We start from the raw sequence: 20,142 nt of genomic DNA, 5'->3' as shown, positions 1-20,142 counted from the left end.
GAGCTTGATTAACTAAGGACTCAAATATTTTGGTGAAAAGCGGGAGGAGGCTAATGGGACGATAATTTAGTGGGTCAGTTCTTTCACCAGAATTCTTGAAGACTGGTACCACAGAGGCGGTTTTCCAGCAGTCGGGAAAACAAGATTCGTTAAGGCATTTATTGTAAAGTTTGGACAGAACTGGAGCAACCTCGGCAGAGCATTTTTTTAATAGCACAGCCGGGATGAGATCTGGTCCACATGCTTTTGAGGTGTCTAGGCTTTTTATAATAGCATGTACCTGAGAAGGGGTGATTTTCAAATCGTCTAGTGTGGTGTCTGTTCGCAGAGGAAAATCAGGGAGTGAGTGGTGTACCGAGTTCAGTGTGGAGTTTTTTTGTACCTTTTGTGATTTATACTAATTTCGATGTAAATACGTAATAACGTTTTTTCCCTGAAATGCCCTGGTTTGAAAATACACAACTGGGTCGGACGGCACACTATAGTAAAGTTGCACCAAATAATTTCTGAATACTTACAACCTTCTTCAATTCTTCTTCGCTTGACGCAAGGCGAATACAAATCCACGTCTATGGCTTGATGACATCTGGAGACACAAAAATCACAAAAGTCTTAAAAAAAGCAGAAAATGAAACTGGTTCTTTGGTGAAATTGTCAATGTGGACCAACTAAACATTTACTTTTCAAAAGTTGAGTTTCAGGGATGTTCGTGTTTGTTTTGAATGCATATCGTATTTAAAATTGTCGCTGACAAGTAATTTTTATATTAAGACCTTCATTATCCCATGTTTTCTCTAATGGTTTTCAGTGGTTGCCATTTTGTTTTTCACTTTAGACACTCACCAAATGTGCTTGTGCAAAGGAAAAGGTGAAATGACCTATATAGACCAACAAAAGAACAAAAACCCAACATGTAACAAATTTATCTTTAGTTGACCTTTGACAACTAAATATTTTCATTCACTAGCCAAAACCCACATGATTTTTAGAATATGATATCTTCGTTCTGTGACGAGTATGTACATCATAAAGATTATTTTTTTTTTTTTAACAAGTGTAATTCTAAATATACAACAAATTTTATGTTGAGACTTGAAAGTATAAACATTCTAATTTCTTCAGATATTTTTTCAATAGCCTTTGTTAAAAAAAAAAAAAGAAAGAGTACATTGTCCTATTAAACCTTTTATTGTCTAAATAATTTGACTTTGTTCATTTCATTAAAAAAAAGTTGAAAAGATATTTTTCACTCAGTAGTGAGCTTTGGAAGATTGTCAATGAAAGAAATACAATCGGCAAAAGATAAGCATTTCATTATTTACAATCTGTTAATTTATATATATAAAAGCCAAAATGTATGTATGTATGTTCGCTTTTTGTGTATGTCTGCAAAAGGCTTTTTTCCGAGGCCTTCTCGGGAGGGTCGCGCATTCTTAAAACTTTTTATATCACGTCTAAATGATAATATCTACGACTTAACAATGGGGGGGTCGCCTTTCTATTTAATTTGCCAGACTTCTACCAGCTCACTGCGTCTTTGAAAAGCGGAGGAAACAGTAACTGGCTTGCAGCGCAAAACTAGGTCAAACATCACGCCACTTCCTCACACCTGTATATTTCGCTTTATAAACCTTAACTGAACACGCTTATCAATTCCTCTCCCCTCGTGAGAGAGATGGTTAGGTGTCTGACTTTTTCACTTCGTTTCCACCTTTGCGTCAAGGCTTCGGGGTTCAATCCTACCTTCCTACTAAAACTCTTTTTTTGCTTTTACACCTTCAATGTTTTTTTGTTTTTTTTTTGAACAACACACACATCTCCAAACACCTGGGCAACGGTGGGTACCTCCCGCTAGTATATATATATATATAAAAGACAAAATGTGTGTTAGTGCGTGCATTTTTTGTGTATGTTGGCAAAGGCTTCTTTCGGGGTGGTTTTCAGGTTGGTCGCTCATTCTTATAACTTTTTATATGCTACCGAGATGATAATATCTAAGATTTACTAAACGACTCGGCGTGTATCTTTAATTTGCGCGATTTTCACCATATTTTTTTATTGGCCCACGCGTTTCTTTGGCTTTTCCGTATAAAAAAAGCTAAACTGAAACAAACCTCGGCACTCATACGGAATGTCCAGAAAAGCAATGAGCGCTTTGATCAATGTTGGTGAAAACCGTCATATCAGACAATTACTATTCATTTGGGATCCCCCCCAACAAGTTGGGGAGAGAAAAAATAAAACCAAATAAAAAATTGTCTCGCAGAAACAGTTAACTGCGGAATTTCATTCTCCCATGGCGTGATGCTTAACCTCAATAAAATCGAGCACCTGTTTGAACGCCTTCACTTTTTAATCGCTAAATTTAACGTCTTACATTGCTTCCGTCACCGTAGCGCAGTTGTATGTTGTAAGCTTATTGGCCTCAAGGCTCCGGGTCTGAGCCTACCTGCCCCCCCCTTTTTTTTTCTTTTACAAAAGATTTTTTTTTTTAATTTTTAAAGTTTTAATATTGAAATCGCTGCTTTTTTGTTTTATTTTTTTTAACAAGTTTAACATCGTTTTTTTTTGTTTTTTTTAATATTTAAACAGGGTTAAGTTTCCATTTTGTTCTGCTTTACCCCACCCCCCAACACACACACCCAAACACCCATGCATCCCCGCTAGTCTATATATATATATATATATAAAAGGCAAAATGTGTGTGCACATCTTTTGTATGCCCGACAATTACTTGATTACAAAATTTAAAAAAAAAAAAAAAAAAAAAAAGGTATTCTTTTTTTTCATAGTATTTTCAAGTAAAAATCAGTTTTTACAATATTTTTGTTTATTAAAATTTTTTACTCGCATTCACCCCTAACAAGGCATATCGCCACTTGGACACAAGTGGCTATTATTTGAGACAATGCCTAGGAAAGATTCAAAAGATGTTGGTTTATGTTACATTTAAACTTCTGCATATCGGTACAGTCAGGGAAGCAGGTAGCAGGAAGGGAATTCCAAAGTCTAGCTGTTCCATGGAAGAAACTATTAAAGTAGAAATCTTTCTGGCGTTCAGAGACCTCAACAGTGAATGGGGTTATATTTCTATCGTCGGATCGTTTTGTTTTTGTAATTTGGGGATTGTGCAAAAAACGAAAATATTGTTAGATAATTTACAAGAATATCTTTTTTAATTAAGTAATTCAGTAGGTGTATATCAGAATTTTCGTAAGAATTTTTGACACCCCTAACACGAAACTGCGAATAAAATATAAAAAACTCGTAATTTCTCTTTTAAAAGTGGGTTGTTTATTTTCTTTATGCCAAAATAAACTAATAAAGTTGTTTTAAAATTTTTTTTTTTTTTTTTTAAAAACAGTAATGAAATTAATTGAATTTTACAAGCTCAGTATTTTTCAATTTTTAAACTTTAAAAATCTATCAAAATTTTCCTATTGATTCAATTTTTACAATATTTTCAGTGTCAATGTGAAATTTTATACTCTTTCCAATAAACCGCATATATTTTAGACAAACGTTTTTTTTTTTGTTTTTTTTTTTAATTCACGCCCCCCCCCATTTTCAAGTGTCTATTAAAAAGTAAACAATTAATTTACTCAGCAAAGTTTTATATATCACAAATTGAAGATAAAAAAAAATCAATAAATAATATATTCAAATTTTTAAGAAATTTTACCTGTAAAGTCCGAAGTTTACAACCTTTTTTAAAAACCGTGTTGTTTGTTTTTTTCTTTTGTTATTTTTTTTAAATGAAACCTTGGTCCTTGCTCCTTTAATTGAAAAAAAAAAAATTAAGGCTTGAATTACATTTTTCAAGTAGTTATAAGCTTGGAAAGACAGGGGGTCGAATGATTTCACGCCTCCCATTTTGAAATGTTTATTAAAAAGTAAATAATTTACTCACCAAAGTGTTATATATCACAAATTGAAGATAAATAATCAATAAATAATATATTCAAATTTAAAACAAAAAAAGTAGTGCTTTTTTAGAAATTTACCTGTAAAGTCCGAAGTTTAAAACCTTTTTTTTAAAAAAAAAAAAACCACGTTGTTTGTTTTTGTTTTGTTTAATGAAACCTTGGTCCTTGTTCCTTTAATTGAAAAAAAAAAAAAAAAAAAAATAGGGCTTGAATTACATTTTTTGAGGAGTTATAAGCTTGGAAAGACGGGGTGGAATTATTCAATATTTTTCACAAAATTTCTGACACCTAGTAATTCAGTAAAAAATGGAATTTTTACTTGATTAAATAATTTGAAATAAGAAAAACTATTTTTTGTTTTAATTTAATTTTATTGTGCAATAATTTATATTGGTTTGAAATATGGGTAAAATTTGTCAAGAGTACTCCGTTTTGAAAACGATAAAAATTAAAACAAAATGAAATTTAAATTTCATTTTGTTTTTAATTTTTATTTTTTTAAATTGCGCATGCAAAAACAAACTCAAAAACGCATCGTTCACATTCGAAATGTAAACTTTTATACGTTTTCAGGTATGCTGACAAAGTTGGTGGTGTTTATTCCGAAAGATAGTTCTTAACATGGGGGAGCTGGGGGGGTGTTTATTCCGAAAGCAGTTCTTAACATGGGGGAGCTGGGGGGGGGGGTTATTCCAAAAGCAGTTCTTAATATGAAGGGGGGGGGTATTCTGAAAGCTGTTCTTCTTGTCAGCATACCCAAAAATCTAGCATTAAAATAGAAGGTGCTTATGCATTTAAAATTAAGAAAAAAAAAAAAAAATTGTTAATGACCGTTTTGATACAAAAAATTTCACTGATGTCCGTTCACTGCTAAGAATTTGCAACAGGGGCCCTGTGAACTAGAAAAAGCGAAATTAGAATCAGGGAGAAAACAAGTACATAAGAACCCGCAGTTTCTATTTATTACGTTCCATTTTTTTTCGGCTAATATAACAAATAGCTTACTCTCGTAACATTTCTGTATTTATTGTATATTTCATTCTCGCCCCCTTCCCCTTTTTTTCGATTGTTGCACAATCCCTGAAATTACAAAAACAAAACAATCCAACGACAGAAATATAACCATTAGGAAAAAAATGCAAATCAACCAAATTTTTTTTATTTTTTTTTTTTTATTTTGTTTTCAGTGTTTTTCGTCTTCAGGAACTCTTGTCTAGTTTTGTGAGGTCACCTTTCATCTGTTGTAATTTGTTACTAGATTTTACAGAACCAATATGGACAGACATGGGGGCCGATCTATACATGCACCGAATCTTCCATCATTGCCTGACGAAAACTAATTACTTTATAGGCGGACCTTGTCGAGAGTGCCCCCACCCCCTCTAAATTCCACAATTTTCACTTTTTTTTTTTTTTACTTTTTCGGTACTCATGCAGAGAGTGATCCGTGCTGAAATAATAACGTTATTATTTAAAAAGCCATTCTTAACATGGGGAGGGGAGGGTGTTTTGTACATATTCTGTACTTTAACCTTACAATTGAATAAAAAAAAAAAACAACTTTAATTAAACTTGGAAATACGACTTAAAAATAGCGTGGCGGATCACTCTCTGCATTAGCACCTTTTTTTTTTTTTTTTTTTTTTTTTTTTTAACTTTTTTCTTGTTAATATCATCGATTACAGACTTAAATTTCGGATTATAAAAAAAAACAAAAATTTATAACTTTTCACGTGGGAGTTCAGTTTTCAATTATAACTTTGTACTAAATTGAACACGAAATTTGTGACCACGATGAAAAGAAAATAGCAACTCTTTCTGATGTGACCGGAAGGTAGGAGTTAGAACGGAGGGGTTTAAAAAATAAAAAAAATAAAATAAATTCCGCTGTAATCTATGTATCAACACCCCTCACCCCTCTCTCATTTATGTATGTATCTATCAATTCATCGTGGTCACAATTTCGTGTTCAATATATTTATGTCAGAAAAATTACAAATAAAATTTAAATTATGAAATAAACGGGCTTTGCATTACTATCCACAAAGATTCGAAAATTGTCAAAATTAGAGTGTGTCTTACTATGCACATAAATTCGAAAAAGTGGCCAAAAAACAAATATATAATAAAGTTTGGTAATCGTGAAGAAAGAGAGAGCCTGTTTCCTCCGTTTGACTATAGGTGGCGTTACTGTCTGTCCACCCAGTTACGGAAGCACAAAATGTATATAATGGCACCCTTGAAATGAAAATAAATGTTTTTGTTATATTTTAAACATGTTTTTTTTGTTTTGTTTTTTTGCAAACATATTTAAGTTTTATTTTTTCCAAACATTTACGTTTTGTTGTTTGTTTATTTTCAAACATTTACGGTTTTTTTTTGTTTTTTTTTTTGCAAGCATAAACTAAATATTGTAGAAATATTTTTCTTTTTGAAAAGTTTGCTTACGCACTTATTGTACCGCGCTATTTTTTAATGGTAGTTTCAAGTAAGATTCAGGTTTTACAATATTCTTTTTCAAATTATATATATATATATATATATAAATACTCGCGGAAAAGGTCAAATAAGTGCAGAAAAATTAAGAAAAAAAGAGGGGGGTCCATAAAAAAAAAAAAGATAAAAGAAAAAAAAAAAAAAAAAAAAAAAAAAACGTTGATTTTTTTTTATTATAAGAGCGTAAAAAATACTCGCGGAAAAACGGTTGTACCCATATGTTGAAAAGAAAAATATAGCAAAAACATTTAGCTTATGCTTGCAAAAAATAAATAAAAACGTAAAAAAAAAATTTTTTTAAAAAAACGTAAATGTTTGAAAATAAACAAACAACAAAACGTAAATGTTTGGAAAAAATAAAACTTAAATATGTTTGCAAAAAAACAAAACAAAAAAAACACGTTTAAAACAAAAACATTTATTTTTATTTCAAGGGTGCCATTATATACATTTTGTTCTTCCGTAACTGGGTGGACAGACAGTAATGCCACCTATAGTCAAACGGAGGAAACAGGCTCTCTCTTTCTTCACGATTACCAAAGTTTTTAGTGTTTTTATTCACTTTAAAAACGTAGAATCTTTCGAAAATCATACAGTGTTTATCGATATATTTGACAAAGACAAATGGCAGTATGCTCCCTATTTAATACGGTAAGTTTGGGAAAATGAGTTCAAACTAAATAATTACACAAAAATACTGTTAGAAACCCACCGAATATATGTCTGCTTATGTCACGGTAACATATTGAGCAAGTTTCCAGCAGTATTTTCTATAATTATTTAGTTTGAACTCATTTTCCCCAACTTACCGTATTCAACAGTGAGCACACCGCCATTTTTATTTTTAAAATATACGTATAAACACTACGATTTTCGAATCGATTACACGTTTTAAAGTGAGTAAAATCACCAAAAAACCTTCTCAGATAGGTAGAAGAGTAACTTATCTTGCCTTTGATAACATTTGTTATATATTAAGTCATTGTCGAGACTTCAAAAATGTAAGAGATATATCGCGGCCATTTTTTTTATTGTCCTCATATAGCGCTAAACACTACTTGTTTTTCGGGTGCTAGTGCACTTACTGATCCGCGCTATTTTTTAAATCGTATTTCCAAGTTTAATTAAAGTTTTATGGGTTTTTTTAATTTAATTGTAAGGTTAACGTATAGAATAGGTGCAAAACACCCTCCCCATGTTAAGAATGGCTTTTTTAAATAATAGCGTTATTATTTCAGCACAGACAGACAGCACTAATACCGTTTTTCGATCAGAATAAATATTTCAAAATAAAAACACTAAAAACCATCCAGCTAAACAGAAAATGAACTTCGCTTGCCTTTGGTAACATTTATTTCGTATATATCTGTTTTTGATTTTGTTTTTTTGTACCTTTGTGGATTGTAAAACAAACCCAAAGTTTTCTTTAAAATATTGGAAATCCGGTTTCGTTTCGAAGTATTTTTTTTTCTTCTAAAATTCTCACCTTTTTTGCTTTCCGCCATTGTTAGAGTCGACGTTTGGTTGTATTCTTTCTACGACGTTGTCGGTGCCAACATGTCCTCCATCAGAGGACGGTGACACGTAAGAAACCAGTTTTTCGCTCAGTGAATTGAGCATGGGTCTGTGTCGATTATATACCGCAAAAATGTGAATCAATTTATCACCCAGTCCTAGAGGGCAGCCATTTTTTGCTTTCAAATTAAAATGGAGCTGTTTTTTGTGGTTTTCATTGGTCGAAGAGTTCCAATCAGTCATGAAAAGACAACTCTTGTAGTCTTTCGATTCAACACCATCGTCTTAAATTTTTTGTTGCTTATTTAGAAATACACTTATTTAAAACAACAAAAATATAGAAAAATCTTTTGTTAGGATCCAAAAATCACGTAAAATTAATCAAGTCGTTTTTTTTACGACTAAGCGAGTCGTAGGCCATGATGAAATAAATAATGGGGAGATAACTCAGTTCAAAGTATCTACACCAAAATTAGCCTTATACTGAATACAGTTAATATTAAAAGCGGGTGCTTATTTAGATTGGCACTTATTGCGGCATTTAAACAAAAAGTACTTGCACGGTTTAATCAAGATATTAAAAACCTCCCTGATAAAATTGTCTCTGAGATGGGTATATTTGCTGATGAAACCACGCTCTATAACAGGCACGAGGGGAAAACAAATGAGCACATCTTCGGAAATGGCAGAAACAAGAGATGAAGACCTCCAATCTGAAGTGGAATGGGGTCAAAAATGGATGGTCACATTAAATGCTGCCAAGACTAAGCTTGTTTCCTTCAATAATTATAAGAAACTTTCTCTAGCACCAATAGCAATGGCTAAAAACACATTACCTGAAAGTACATCCTTTAAACTCCTCAGCCTAACATTTATAGGGAACATGAATTGGAACAGATACATTGAGAACATTGCCAAGGCTGCTGCGAAGAAGGTGGGTTCTCTCTACCATGCTAGAAAACTACTTACGCCTGAAAGTATCCTGTACCTCTATAAGGCCATCATTCGCCCATGTATGGAGTACTGTTGTCACATTTGGGCTGGTGTATCTGCTACTTGTCTCTCGCTCCTGGACAGGGTTCAGAAGAGAGTCACCAACTTGATAGGTCCTGAACTGTCATCTATCGACGAAATGTTGCCTCCCTCTGCTTGTTCTACAAGTATTTTAATGGTGAATGCTCTGACGAACTACAAGCACTTGTACCCCTCGACATAAATACCCCCCGACAAACCTGACAAGCAGCTAAATCCCACCTCTTCACAGTAGAGATCCCTAGATGTAAGAAAGCTTTCTACTCTAATAGTTTTTCGTCCAGAACTGCTAGACTGTGGAACTCCCTTCTGGGATTCTGCTTTCCCAACTGTACTGACATGCAGAAGTTCAAGTGTAATGTGAACAGACATCTTACTACTCATCTCTCTTCATAATATCCCTGAAAATTATGTCCCAATAGTAGTCCTCTACTTCAAAGTGGCCTGTGCCTTGTTTGGGCTGGAAATTGAATAAAAAAATATTTTTTTAATGAAAATATTGAAAAACATTTATATAGATAAGTACTTGTTATGGGTCCTGGATATGGCCAAATGTCTGATATGAAGGGTTTGTCATTTTATTTATACGAAAAGACCAACAAACATGCAAGAGGAAGGAACAGCATGAATTTTTAAAAAGTCAACGTAAATAAATCTAGTTACGACGTCCGTTCGCAAATCGTGGATATTATGATCTAGGGAGTATATAAAAGTTGTACAAAAATAGTAAACCCCCCCCTCTCGAGACCCCCCCCCCCCCCGAAAAAAAGCCTTTCTTGGACATACAAAAACGTGTGCAGCCATTTTGTCTTTTCTATATTTAAGTATGATAAAGTTGTTGCTTATTGTATTTAATTTTAATTTCTTGTCTTAATTTCCCTCCTAACATTCTTTTCAAAGCTTTTAAATTATAATTTTTGGTTTTTCTTTGGCAAAATGTGTTCTTAAATACAACAAGACATATGTGTTTCAACGCTGGACTTTGACCCAAAACTTATCTAGTAACTTTTATTGCCTTTGGTAACATTTATTTGTTGCTTATTTATTTATTTTTTGCTTGTTTTCATCATTTTTTTTTTTAATTTTATTGTAAAACAATCGCAAATGACAAAAACAATAATAAAAAAAGGAAAACAAACAAATGAAAAACAAAAACAAACACCATTCACCAATAACATTCAGGCCCTGTCGGTGGGGCATTAGAATACGCCGACTGCCCCCCCCCCCCCTGCAGAGGGTAAAAGTCCCTCAATGGGGGTCCTGGATATGACCTTAAACTATATCCAGTGGTGAGGCCCCAGTTTGCGGGCTTTGGAGAGTGTGGAGCCACCCCTTTAATTGACCCGGAGTGGTAGTACCTGTTAGGGTCTCAACTATGGGTTAAATAGAAACCGACTTAGAAAAAATATATTCTATTAAAAAAATTTTATTCAAAATAACTATATTCGGCATCAAAAAACCTGAAAAGGGTTGATATGCCGTCAAACAAAAACAACCAAACCAATCTAACTGTACTTGTTGTGAAATAAAGTTGTCATGCAAAAAAAAAAAAAAAAATCGGTACTTGTACAGCTTAATGAAGACATTAAAAAACGAAAATATCGAAAAAAAAGTTATATTGTACGTATCCGTTATGAACTGAAGATCTCCGAAAAAAAAAATTCACTTAATTTGATCGGGTAGTTTTTGTTTTTTTTTTTACAGCGGAAAAACACGTTTTTATGAGAGTGCGTTGAAGGCCGTATTCTTGCTTTTTTTATTAATTTTTGTTTGGAGTTTAGAAACGTCACGGGGAGATAACTCCATGTAAAGCGCTGACACCCCTCCCCATCTTTAGTACTAGCTTTTCTTCCTAAAAATCGAACATTTTGCTCGGTATCATAACAAATTGTTTTTTCGCTGTAAAAAAAAAAACTACTTGATGAAATTAAGTGAAATGTTTTTTTGGAGAATTTCATTCCATAACGGATATGTACAATATAAACTTTTTTCGATATTTTAATTTTTTAATGTCTTGATTAAACTGTACAAGTACCAAAAAATCATTTAATTTTGTCAAGTAGGTCTTTTTTTTTTTACAGAGGAAAATCAAATTTTAATGAGATCGATTGTATCATTGCCATTTACCTATTTCCGGGGATGAGGAGGGGGTGCCTTTAAACAAAAAAATTGATTAACAAAGGATAAAATGAAAAAGGGATTTAAAAAAAAACAAATAAACTCTGTAAAATAAGTGAAAAAAAAAAACAAATATTTTTCTAGGTATTTTTTCTGCATATGTTTCAAAATAATCTCATCCAATTTTGACAAACTTTAAGCGGTGATTAGAGTTATCTCCCCTGGCGACCCCCTCCTCATCCATGAAAAACAAGATGGCCGCGACATGATCAATCCCATTAAAAATTGACTCTCCTCTGTAAAAAAAAACTACTTGATCAAATTAAGTGATAACTTAATTCCATAACTGTTGGGCACTATATCTTTGTGCCCCGGTTTTGGTGATTGTTAGCACCTTCCCCTTGCATCGCGAGATTTGGCCGTAGGCGGAGAGATACCCAGAAATGCATCCCATAATTCCCTTCCCTTTTTCTCTCTCTTTTTTGTCTGGACAGCATGGAGTAAGCACGTTTTATTTTCCCTTTCTGTAAACAAGAGGGGGCATCCCCTCTCCCTCAACAATAGTTATGGTTAGTTAGTTTTAAAGGAGTAATGGTGAAAATCAATTGTAGGATCTGTAAATTGTATTTTAATATTGTAATATATATATATATATATATATATATATATATATATATATATATATATATATATATTCTATACATTTTATAAAATAAATAGTTAATTATATTTCTCATATAAATTGTGACCCGTGTTGTGTGTTTTTTGTGGCTGCCATAAATGTCTTAAGTGGAATGAAGCGGCCTTGAAGATAAGGAGGTTCCAGCCAGAATGCCATCAGAGATCAAAGAAGAATGAGCCACACAGCCACATCCATCATCTCATTTTCCTATTGATACTCAGACCCTAATGACTGGCCCATCACCACATCATCATGAGACCCTGTCTTTATCGTTTGGGATGTCGGTTATTCCCCTGGGGAGCTGGTTACGTTCTCAGGACATTCCTCAACCATGTGACTCTCCCCGGGAAACGATAGTACAATATAACGACCCTCTTCAAACGTCTGTAAACTTAGATCTTCAAAGACAGATGAACCTGCTTCCAGTTCCTGTTCAAGATAAAAGACTATCACCTTTCGTCACATCATCATGGGACCGTTTCTAAGACATTTAGTGTAACACGTGGGTCGGTCACATGCCAGTGATCGGCTGATAGTGTCACATAACGAGTACATACAATATAACTTCTTTTCAATATTTTCATTTTTTTTTAATGTCTTGATTAAACTTTATAATATTTTCATTTTTTTTTAATGTCTTGATTAAAATTTATAATATTTTCATTTTTTTAATGTCTTGATTAAACTTTATAACATTTTCATTTTTTTTTTAATGTCTTGATTAAACTTTATAATATTTTCATTTTTTTTAATGTCTTGATTAAACTTTATAATATTTTCATTTTTTTTAATGTCTTGATTAAACTTTATAATATTTTCATTTTTTTTAATGTCTTGATTAAAATTTATATTTTCATTTTTTTTTAATGTCTTGATTAAACTTTATAATATTTTCATTTTTTTTAATGTCTTGATTAAAATTTATAACATTTTCATTTTTTTTTAATGTCTTGATTAAACTTTATAACATTTTCATTTTTTTAATGCCTTGATTAAACTGTATAACATCAAAGAAAGTACAGAAATGTATGATGTACGTACCAGTCAAGGAACTAATATGAAAATTTCCAAAAATTACATAATTTAATCAAGTATTTTTTTTTTACAAGAAAACCAAATTTTACTGTTTCAATAAGGGTGGAAAATAAAATTAAATCAATGAATCTGTAGATAAGTGCAGACAACCCTAATACACATGGAAACTGTCAAATAGTTCACTGATTACCTCTCCTTATGTTATCGGTAAAAAAAAAAAAACAGCAATTTTGTTTTTTGTAAATAAATTTTTAAAATAATGAAGACGGTTGTCACCTGAAATTTCATAGCGCAAGTAGCAGCCTTGACCTTGCAATCAAAAATCAAGATTCTAGTGAAATGGAACGAACCGAGACAAAACTTACAAGTTGGAAAATGAAAATGAAAAACAACGTAATTAATATTTCTGTAAGTAAAAAGAAATTGAAAGAAAATAATCTAAACAAATTTTATTTTTACTTATGTAGAATAAATGCATACAAAAAAAAAAAAATTTAAACAGCTTTTAAACAACATTTATTTTTTAAAAAAATTTTAACTTAAAAATAAAGTTGTTTAAAAATTGTTTAGGTACTTATGCACTGATGTTACCGTGATAACATTATTATTTAGAAAGCCAGCCTTAACATGGGGATGGGGAAGGAGTTTTGTAACTAATCTGTAACAATTTAATAAAAAAAAAAAAGTGCTTGTTAATAAAGAGTCGACAGATCAATTTTGTTTTTGGTTTTAAGCAAAAACAATATTACGTACTTCACTGTCATGTCGAAAATAGTAATATATCCAACAATTACGAAAATTCATTGACTAGAAAATTATTTATAGTTAAAAGTAATTTTTACAAAACATTGGACAGGTAGACGCAGCTCCAATCCGTTCCAACTCTTGAGCTACATCGATCGGTTCTTAGTTAGGAGAATCAGTTTAAGGCTTTAAGATTGTCCAAGTTTCCACAATAGAGTTTATTCGGATCGCAGGCTCATCCAGGTTCAGGTAAACTTTGATAGTGTTAAACCTAGGATGGCTGGGTACTGGAAGTTCAACACATTGTTGTTTGACTTGAAGGACTTTCGGGAACAGCTGTCACTAACCATACAGAAAGAACTGTCCGGGCCTATAATTGGGAATACGTGGTGGGGGTCACTTAAAAAAATTATAAGGTCCTTCGTTGCCAATTATAGTCGCCAACCTAATCTTCGTTCTAGGGCATTAGACAACACAGTAAACACAAAATACAAGAGTTATAATATTACGACAATACATACTCTTTATCTTCGAAGATTATATATATATATATATATATATATATATATATATATATATATATATACTTTGGAAGTAAACATATCAAATCTTTAATGCATCCAAAACCAAACACCTATCCTTACATCATCAACGCTCTGATCCCCATCTGGCATCTATTGTGATGGATGGCTCTCGTCTGGGTGAGGCCCCGTGTTTTGACAAGCTTCTGGGTTTGACCTTTACTCCTGATCTGAAATGGAACACGGACATCAAGTCTGTTGCCAAGGTCGCTGGAAAGATGGTGGGATCCTTCTACCGCTCCAGGAGATATCTCACTACTGATGCAATTCTCTATCTATATAAAAGCCAAGTACGTCCAAGGATGGAATACTGTTGCCATATCTGGACAGGAGCTGCTAAAAACAGCCTATCCTGCCTTGACAGAGTACAAAATAGACTTTGTGGCTTAGTGGGGGATGCCCTTTTCTCTACCCTGCAACCTCTCTCTCACAGAAGAGACGTTGCGAGCCTATCCTTGTTTTATCGTTATTTCCATGGCAGGTGCTCATCTGAACTCCAATCTCTGGGCCCCCTCGCCAATCTTTCACGAAAAACACCCGTCTAGAATCCACTGTGAAAAATTTCCCCCACTCTATATCTGTGCCTAAATCAAAACGTGGATTCCATGCACAAAGCTTCTTTCTTAGAACTGCACGCCTGTGGAACTCTGTTCCGTCTGCCTGCTTCCCACCTGACTACAACTTGGATGTGTTCAAGTCCAACGTTAACAAATTCCTAATGAACCGCCCCCTTAAGTAAACACTTCATCAAATCTCCACACTAACGTAATGTACTTGCAATAACCCTTATCCCTGAGTGGCTTCCGGGCCTTGATAAGTGGTGACCACTGTGGAAAAAAAAAAAATACACTTGATCATAGAAAAAGTCGACACAGAAGCATTCGATAGGGTCAATCATCGTAATCTAGAAGCTGTTCTTTTACGTACCAATTTTTCAATTTTGACCCCCTAAGCAACCCTAACCCTAACCCTAACCCCCTAAGCAACCCTTTTTCCCAATGAAAACCAATTAATAAGTTTTCCACATGTCTGAATACCCTATATACCAAATTTCCAGTCTGACGATTTTGTTGAGTATATAGGTTGAGAAATGTACTCACACACAAACACATTCTTACTTTTATATATCTAATATCTAAACGGCTATATACCTGTCTGTCCGTGTATCTGTCTCCATATTTTCAAACTCTATCTTCATCGGAACTAAAAGTCGCAGAGTGGTGCTAGGAACCTCAAATGATTGGATTTTTTCACGGGCCATTCTTTTATAGGTTTAAAATTGTTTTTAAGGAGTCAAAAAAAAAACCGGGTCAAAATTGAAAAAAAATCGTTTTCAAGTCCAACGTTAACAAATTCCTAATGAACCGCCCCCTTAAGTAAACACTTCATCAAATCTCCACACTAACGTAATGTACTTCCAATAACTCTTATCCCTGAGTGGCTTCCGGGCCTTGATAAGTGTGATTGGATTTTTTCACGGGCTATTCTTTTATAGGTTTAAAATTGTTTTTAAGGAGTCAAAAAAAAAACCGGGTCAAAATTGAAAAAAAATCGTTTTCAAGTCCAACGTTAACAAATTCCTAATGAACCGCCCCCTTAAGTAAACACTTCATCAAATCTCCACACTAACGTAATGTACTTCCAATAACTCTTATCCCTGAGTGGCTTCCGGGCCTTGATAAGTGTGATTGGATTTTTTCACGGGCTATTCTTTTATAGGTTTAAAATTGTTTTTAAGGAGTCAAAAAAAACCGGGTCAAAATTGAAAAAAAATCGTTATACATTTTTTACATTCATCTAAGTTTATTTTTAATTTTTAATCGGCTTATATTCATGTCACGTTGGTACAGTGGTAACGTCACCAGCTTTGAATGCTACAGTTTTGCTTTCAGTTTCGATTCTAGCTGATGGCACCCGAATACTTTTTTTTTTACTTTTGAAATCACGACTCTATAATAATATATACGACATCTGGACAAATTAAGACATCATATTTAAGCGTATTTAACATCTGGGCAAAGCTGGGTGCATCTCCCCCCCTTTCCCCCGCGCTAGTATATATATAGGTAATCGTGAAGAAAGAGAGAGCTTGTTTCCTCCGTTTGACTATAGGTGGCGTTACTGTTTGTCCACCCAGTTACGGAAGCACAAAATGTATATAATGGCACCCTTGAAATAAAAATAAATGTTTTTGTTATATTTTAATTTTAAACATGTTTTTTTTTGTTTTTTTCCAAACATTTACGTGTTGTTGCTTGTTTATTTTCAAATATTTACGTTATTTTTTGTTTTGTTTTTTTGCAAGCAAATTTTTGAAATATTTTTATTTTTGAAAAGTTTGCTTATGCACTTATTGTACCGCGCTATTTTTTTAATAGTAGTTTCAAGTAAGATTCAGGTTTTACAATATTCTTTTTCAAATATATATATATATATATATATATATATATATATATATATATATATATATATATATATATATATATATAAATACTCGCGGAAAAGGTAAAATAAGTGCAGAAAAATTAAGAAAAAAAGGGGGGGTCCATAAAAAAGATAAAAGAAAAAACGTTGATTTTTTTTTTTATAAGAGCGTAAAAAATACTCTCGGAAAAACGGTTGTACCCATAAATATGTTGAAAAGAAATATATAGCAAAAACATTTAGTTTATGCTTGCAAAAAAAAAAAAAAGAAACGTAAAAACAAAAAAAAACGTAAAAACAAAAAAAAAAACGTAAAAACAAAAAAAAAAAAACGTAAATGTTTGAAAATAAACAAGCAACAAAACGTAAATGTTTGGAAAAATAAAACTTAAATATGTTTGCAAAAAAAAAAAAAAAACGTAAATATGTTTGAAAAAATAAATAAAACTTAAATATATTTGCAAAAAAAAACAAAAAAAAATATGTTTAAAATTAAAATATAACAAAAACATTTTTTATTTCAAGGGTGTCATTATATGCATTTTGTGCTTCCGTAACTGGGTGGGCAGACAGTAACGCCACCTATAGTCAAACGAAGGAAACAGGCTCTCTCTTTCTTCACGATTACCTATATATATATATATATATATATATATATATATATATATATATATATATATATATATATATATAAATGGAAATTCTGAGTTAAATTATGAAGAATTGTTTGAATTACAACAAAATTTATTGTTTAACCAATGAATACTGGTGTAATATTTATTTATTGGTTTTTATAACTGACAAAGTGGATACAAATATTAGCTTGAGAGGAATATTTTTTCTTAGTTTTTACATACTTTTAGAATTCTGTGTCTGCTCTTCCCAGGACACGTGTGACAAGCCTGGAGATTGACTGTCCAATCCTTTTAGGTTAATCATCGGTCAAAGAGAGAGAGAGAGAGAGAGAGAGAGAGAGAGAGAGAGAGTGTGTGTGTGTGTGTGTGTGGGTGAGCGAGCAGCAACAGCAGAAGAGAAAAGAGAGTAGATTTTGGGGTATCTTGGTTAGTTGAGTTCTTTTAGAGAAAGAGAGGATTAAAGAAACAATGTCTTTTCTTATCTGTTTAGTCTATGTTGTTGACTTGTTTTGTTTCTATTTTTAATTAATTTCTATTCATTCGTTCATTTGTGGACTGTTAAAAAAATACCCCCACTCCTAATCTTTAATCCTCTCCAAACACACACAAAGATACCAGTCCTTTTTTTTTTCACTTTGGGGTCACCGCTTATCAAGGCCCGGAGGCCACTCAAGGACTGTTAAAAAAAAAAAAATTCATAATTTGTGTATTTATTCTTTTTGGCGGACTGTTATCCTCATCTTCATATTGTTGTTTCACATCGTTTCGGCCAACTCATCCTTTGGCCTTCTTCAGGTGATTGACCATGATGGGATAGGAATGTAGAGTCTTGTAACTGTATCTCTAGTAATTACTGCCTTCCATAGTTGTCTCACCACGTTTTGGCCAACTAATCCTATGGCCTACTTGGGTACAGTTAACCACCTGAAGAGGGCCAGAGGATGAGTTTGTCCGAAACATGATGAAACAAGTATGAAGACGATTACAGTTTGAAAAAGAATGAAGAAACAAAAGAGATAAATGGTGTCCTCCAAGATAGAAGGAGGCCAGGGGCAAAATAAATGTGGGGTGTGGGCATTTTTAGGGGCTCACTAGTACCAAGATTAAAACTGCACAAAGACTCATCTACATTTAATGAAATTGGCAAGGATTAGACAAAGGAAATACGAAATAAACATAAAAAGAATAAATGTAGTTGTTTTTTCACCACGTTTCAGCCAACTCATCCTCTGGCCTTCTTCAGGTGATTAACCGCAACGGAATAGGAATGTTGAATCTTTCAACTGTATCTTCAGTAATTACCGCCTTCCATAGTTGTTGTTATCTCATCACGTTTTGGCCAACTAATCCTCTGGCCTTCTTTGGGTAGGATTGAAACTGCTATCTTCATACAATGTTCACCTGGAACAATAGAGACTCAACGCCTCTATCCACTGCACTTGTTTTCAAGTTCTAGTGATATATATTTTCATGTGTCATGTAGGGGGGATATTGTATGTTGTTCATTCATCTCTTTTATATGAGAGTGTGTGTGATATGTATATGTGTGATAAGCATGTTTTGGTGTGTGTGTCTCTATGTCTGTATCTATATATGTAATCGTGATATGTCTAGTGTCTGTATATGGCTTGTAGCAGCCGAAACTCGCTACAATCATAGGCAGGAGCTAATTCTCGTGGATCGAAATTTGAAATCCATTTTATCCCTGGCTTGTCCAATCACAAGCCAGCTCTCAATCATGTGACCGAGTACATAAAAGGCGAAATTACAAACCTTCTTTCGCTTTCTCTTTTTCACTGGCTCGAGCTGACAGCAGACCTTTGGCCCTAGGCTGAACGTGATACAAGCTAACAATGGCGACCTTCTAACTCCCATTTGTTTCCACATACGCTACCCAAACGAATATTCTTTATCATGTTAAAGAACTGCTCTTGTTGATACACCAACACACACACACACACACACACACACACACACACACTGCAACACTTAAGACCTTACTCTTTCTTTCTCCTTTAATTGCCTTCCTTCGACCTGAGGATTACTAGCTATAAACACATGTAAATGGAACTAAACTATTCAACCAGCCGGCATGATATTAAATGATATTAAATGTATCTTTACACAAGAACACTTCCACCTACTAATCCGTTTCTCTTGTGTACACGCTACTAACGAAGATAACAAATAAAGTTTTTTTTTATTAAATGTTAAAATGAAACATCCTTTTGTTTTCTTCATTACCTTAACTAAATAACCTTAACTAAATAATCTTAACTAAATAATCTTAACTAAATAATCTTAACTAAAGGCTCATAATGTCTTATCATCTAAGTTAGTGCATGTGCGTATAACCAAACGTTGACATACCTTTTTTTCTGCCACTTGGCTTCGTCGTTCATAGCTGCAAAGGGTACCGCATGCAGAAAATAACAAGTCAGAGGCTTCTTTTAATTAATGCGTGGTTTATTTCTTTCTCAGTCTTGGTAGTTCCCATTCTTTCTTATCAGTCGTTCTTAACTCTTTTTGCGTTTCTTTCTCTGATGCATCTTCGTGCCAATCTCGATGCATTTGTTCAGTCCAAAATCGGAAACCAGACTGACTTACATGCGAGAGAAAAGATATCTTCCTCTCTTTCTTTCTATGTTCTCATATATATATATATATATATATATATATATATATATATATATATATATATATATATATATATTTGTTTTTAAATTCCAGTGTTTTATGGTAAACAACTGATGATCCCTTTAAGAACATTGGTTCATGTAAGTAAAACTATTCAGCGATATGGGAGATTAATGTTCAAATGAAACACATTTTTTTTATATAGTTTTAAAGAAACTTCGAAGAATATATATATATATATATATATATATATATACTTTGGAAGTAAACATATCAAATCTTTAATGCATCCAAAACCAAACACCTATCCTTACATC

At 32.9% G+C, this 20,142-nt stretch overlaps 1 protein-coding gene across 6 annotated transcripts in view; it reads right to left on the bottom strand.

Annotated features, from left to right (window-relative positions):
- LOC145263630 (uncharacterized) overlaps window positions 1–8,176 on the bottom strand; it is an 89,980-nt gene extending 81,804 nt beyond the window's left edge. For 3 of the 6 annotated variants that reach the window (XM_080120476.1, XM_080120478.1, XM_080120479.1), the window contains exons 1-2: window positions 7,909–8,176; window positions 519–586 (exon numbers count right to left, since the gene is read on the bottom strand). In XM_080120476.1, the coding sequence (XP_079976602.1) occupies window positions 519–586; window positions 7,909–8,042 (202 nt within the window). In that variant the 5' untranslated portion in view covers window positions 8,043–8,176. Of the gene's footprint in view, window positions 1–518; window positions 587–3,682; window positions 3,777–7,908 lie in introns of all 6 variants that reach the window. The other 3 variants (XM_080120480.1, XM_080120481.1, XM_080120477.1) reach the window with 2 other exon arrangements.
- Between the last annotated feature and the right edge of the window lie 11,966 nt (window positions 8,177–20,142).

Source organism: Euprymna scolopes, chromosome 39, assembly GCF_053919585.1.
Source record: "Euprymna scolopes isolate OS-2025 chromosome 39, ASM5391958v1, whole genome shotgun sequence".
NCBI classification, from domain to species: Eukaryota; Metazoa; Mollusca; class Cephalopoda; order Sepiida; family Sepiolidae; genus Euprymna; species Euprymna scolopes.
Note: the sequence above shows the minus strand (reverse complement) of the source record. Positions and strands in the feature narration are given on the sequence as shown.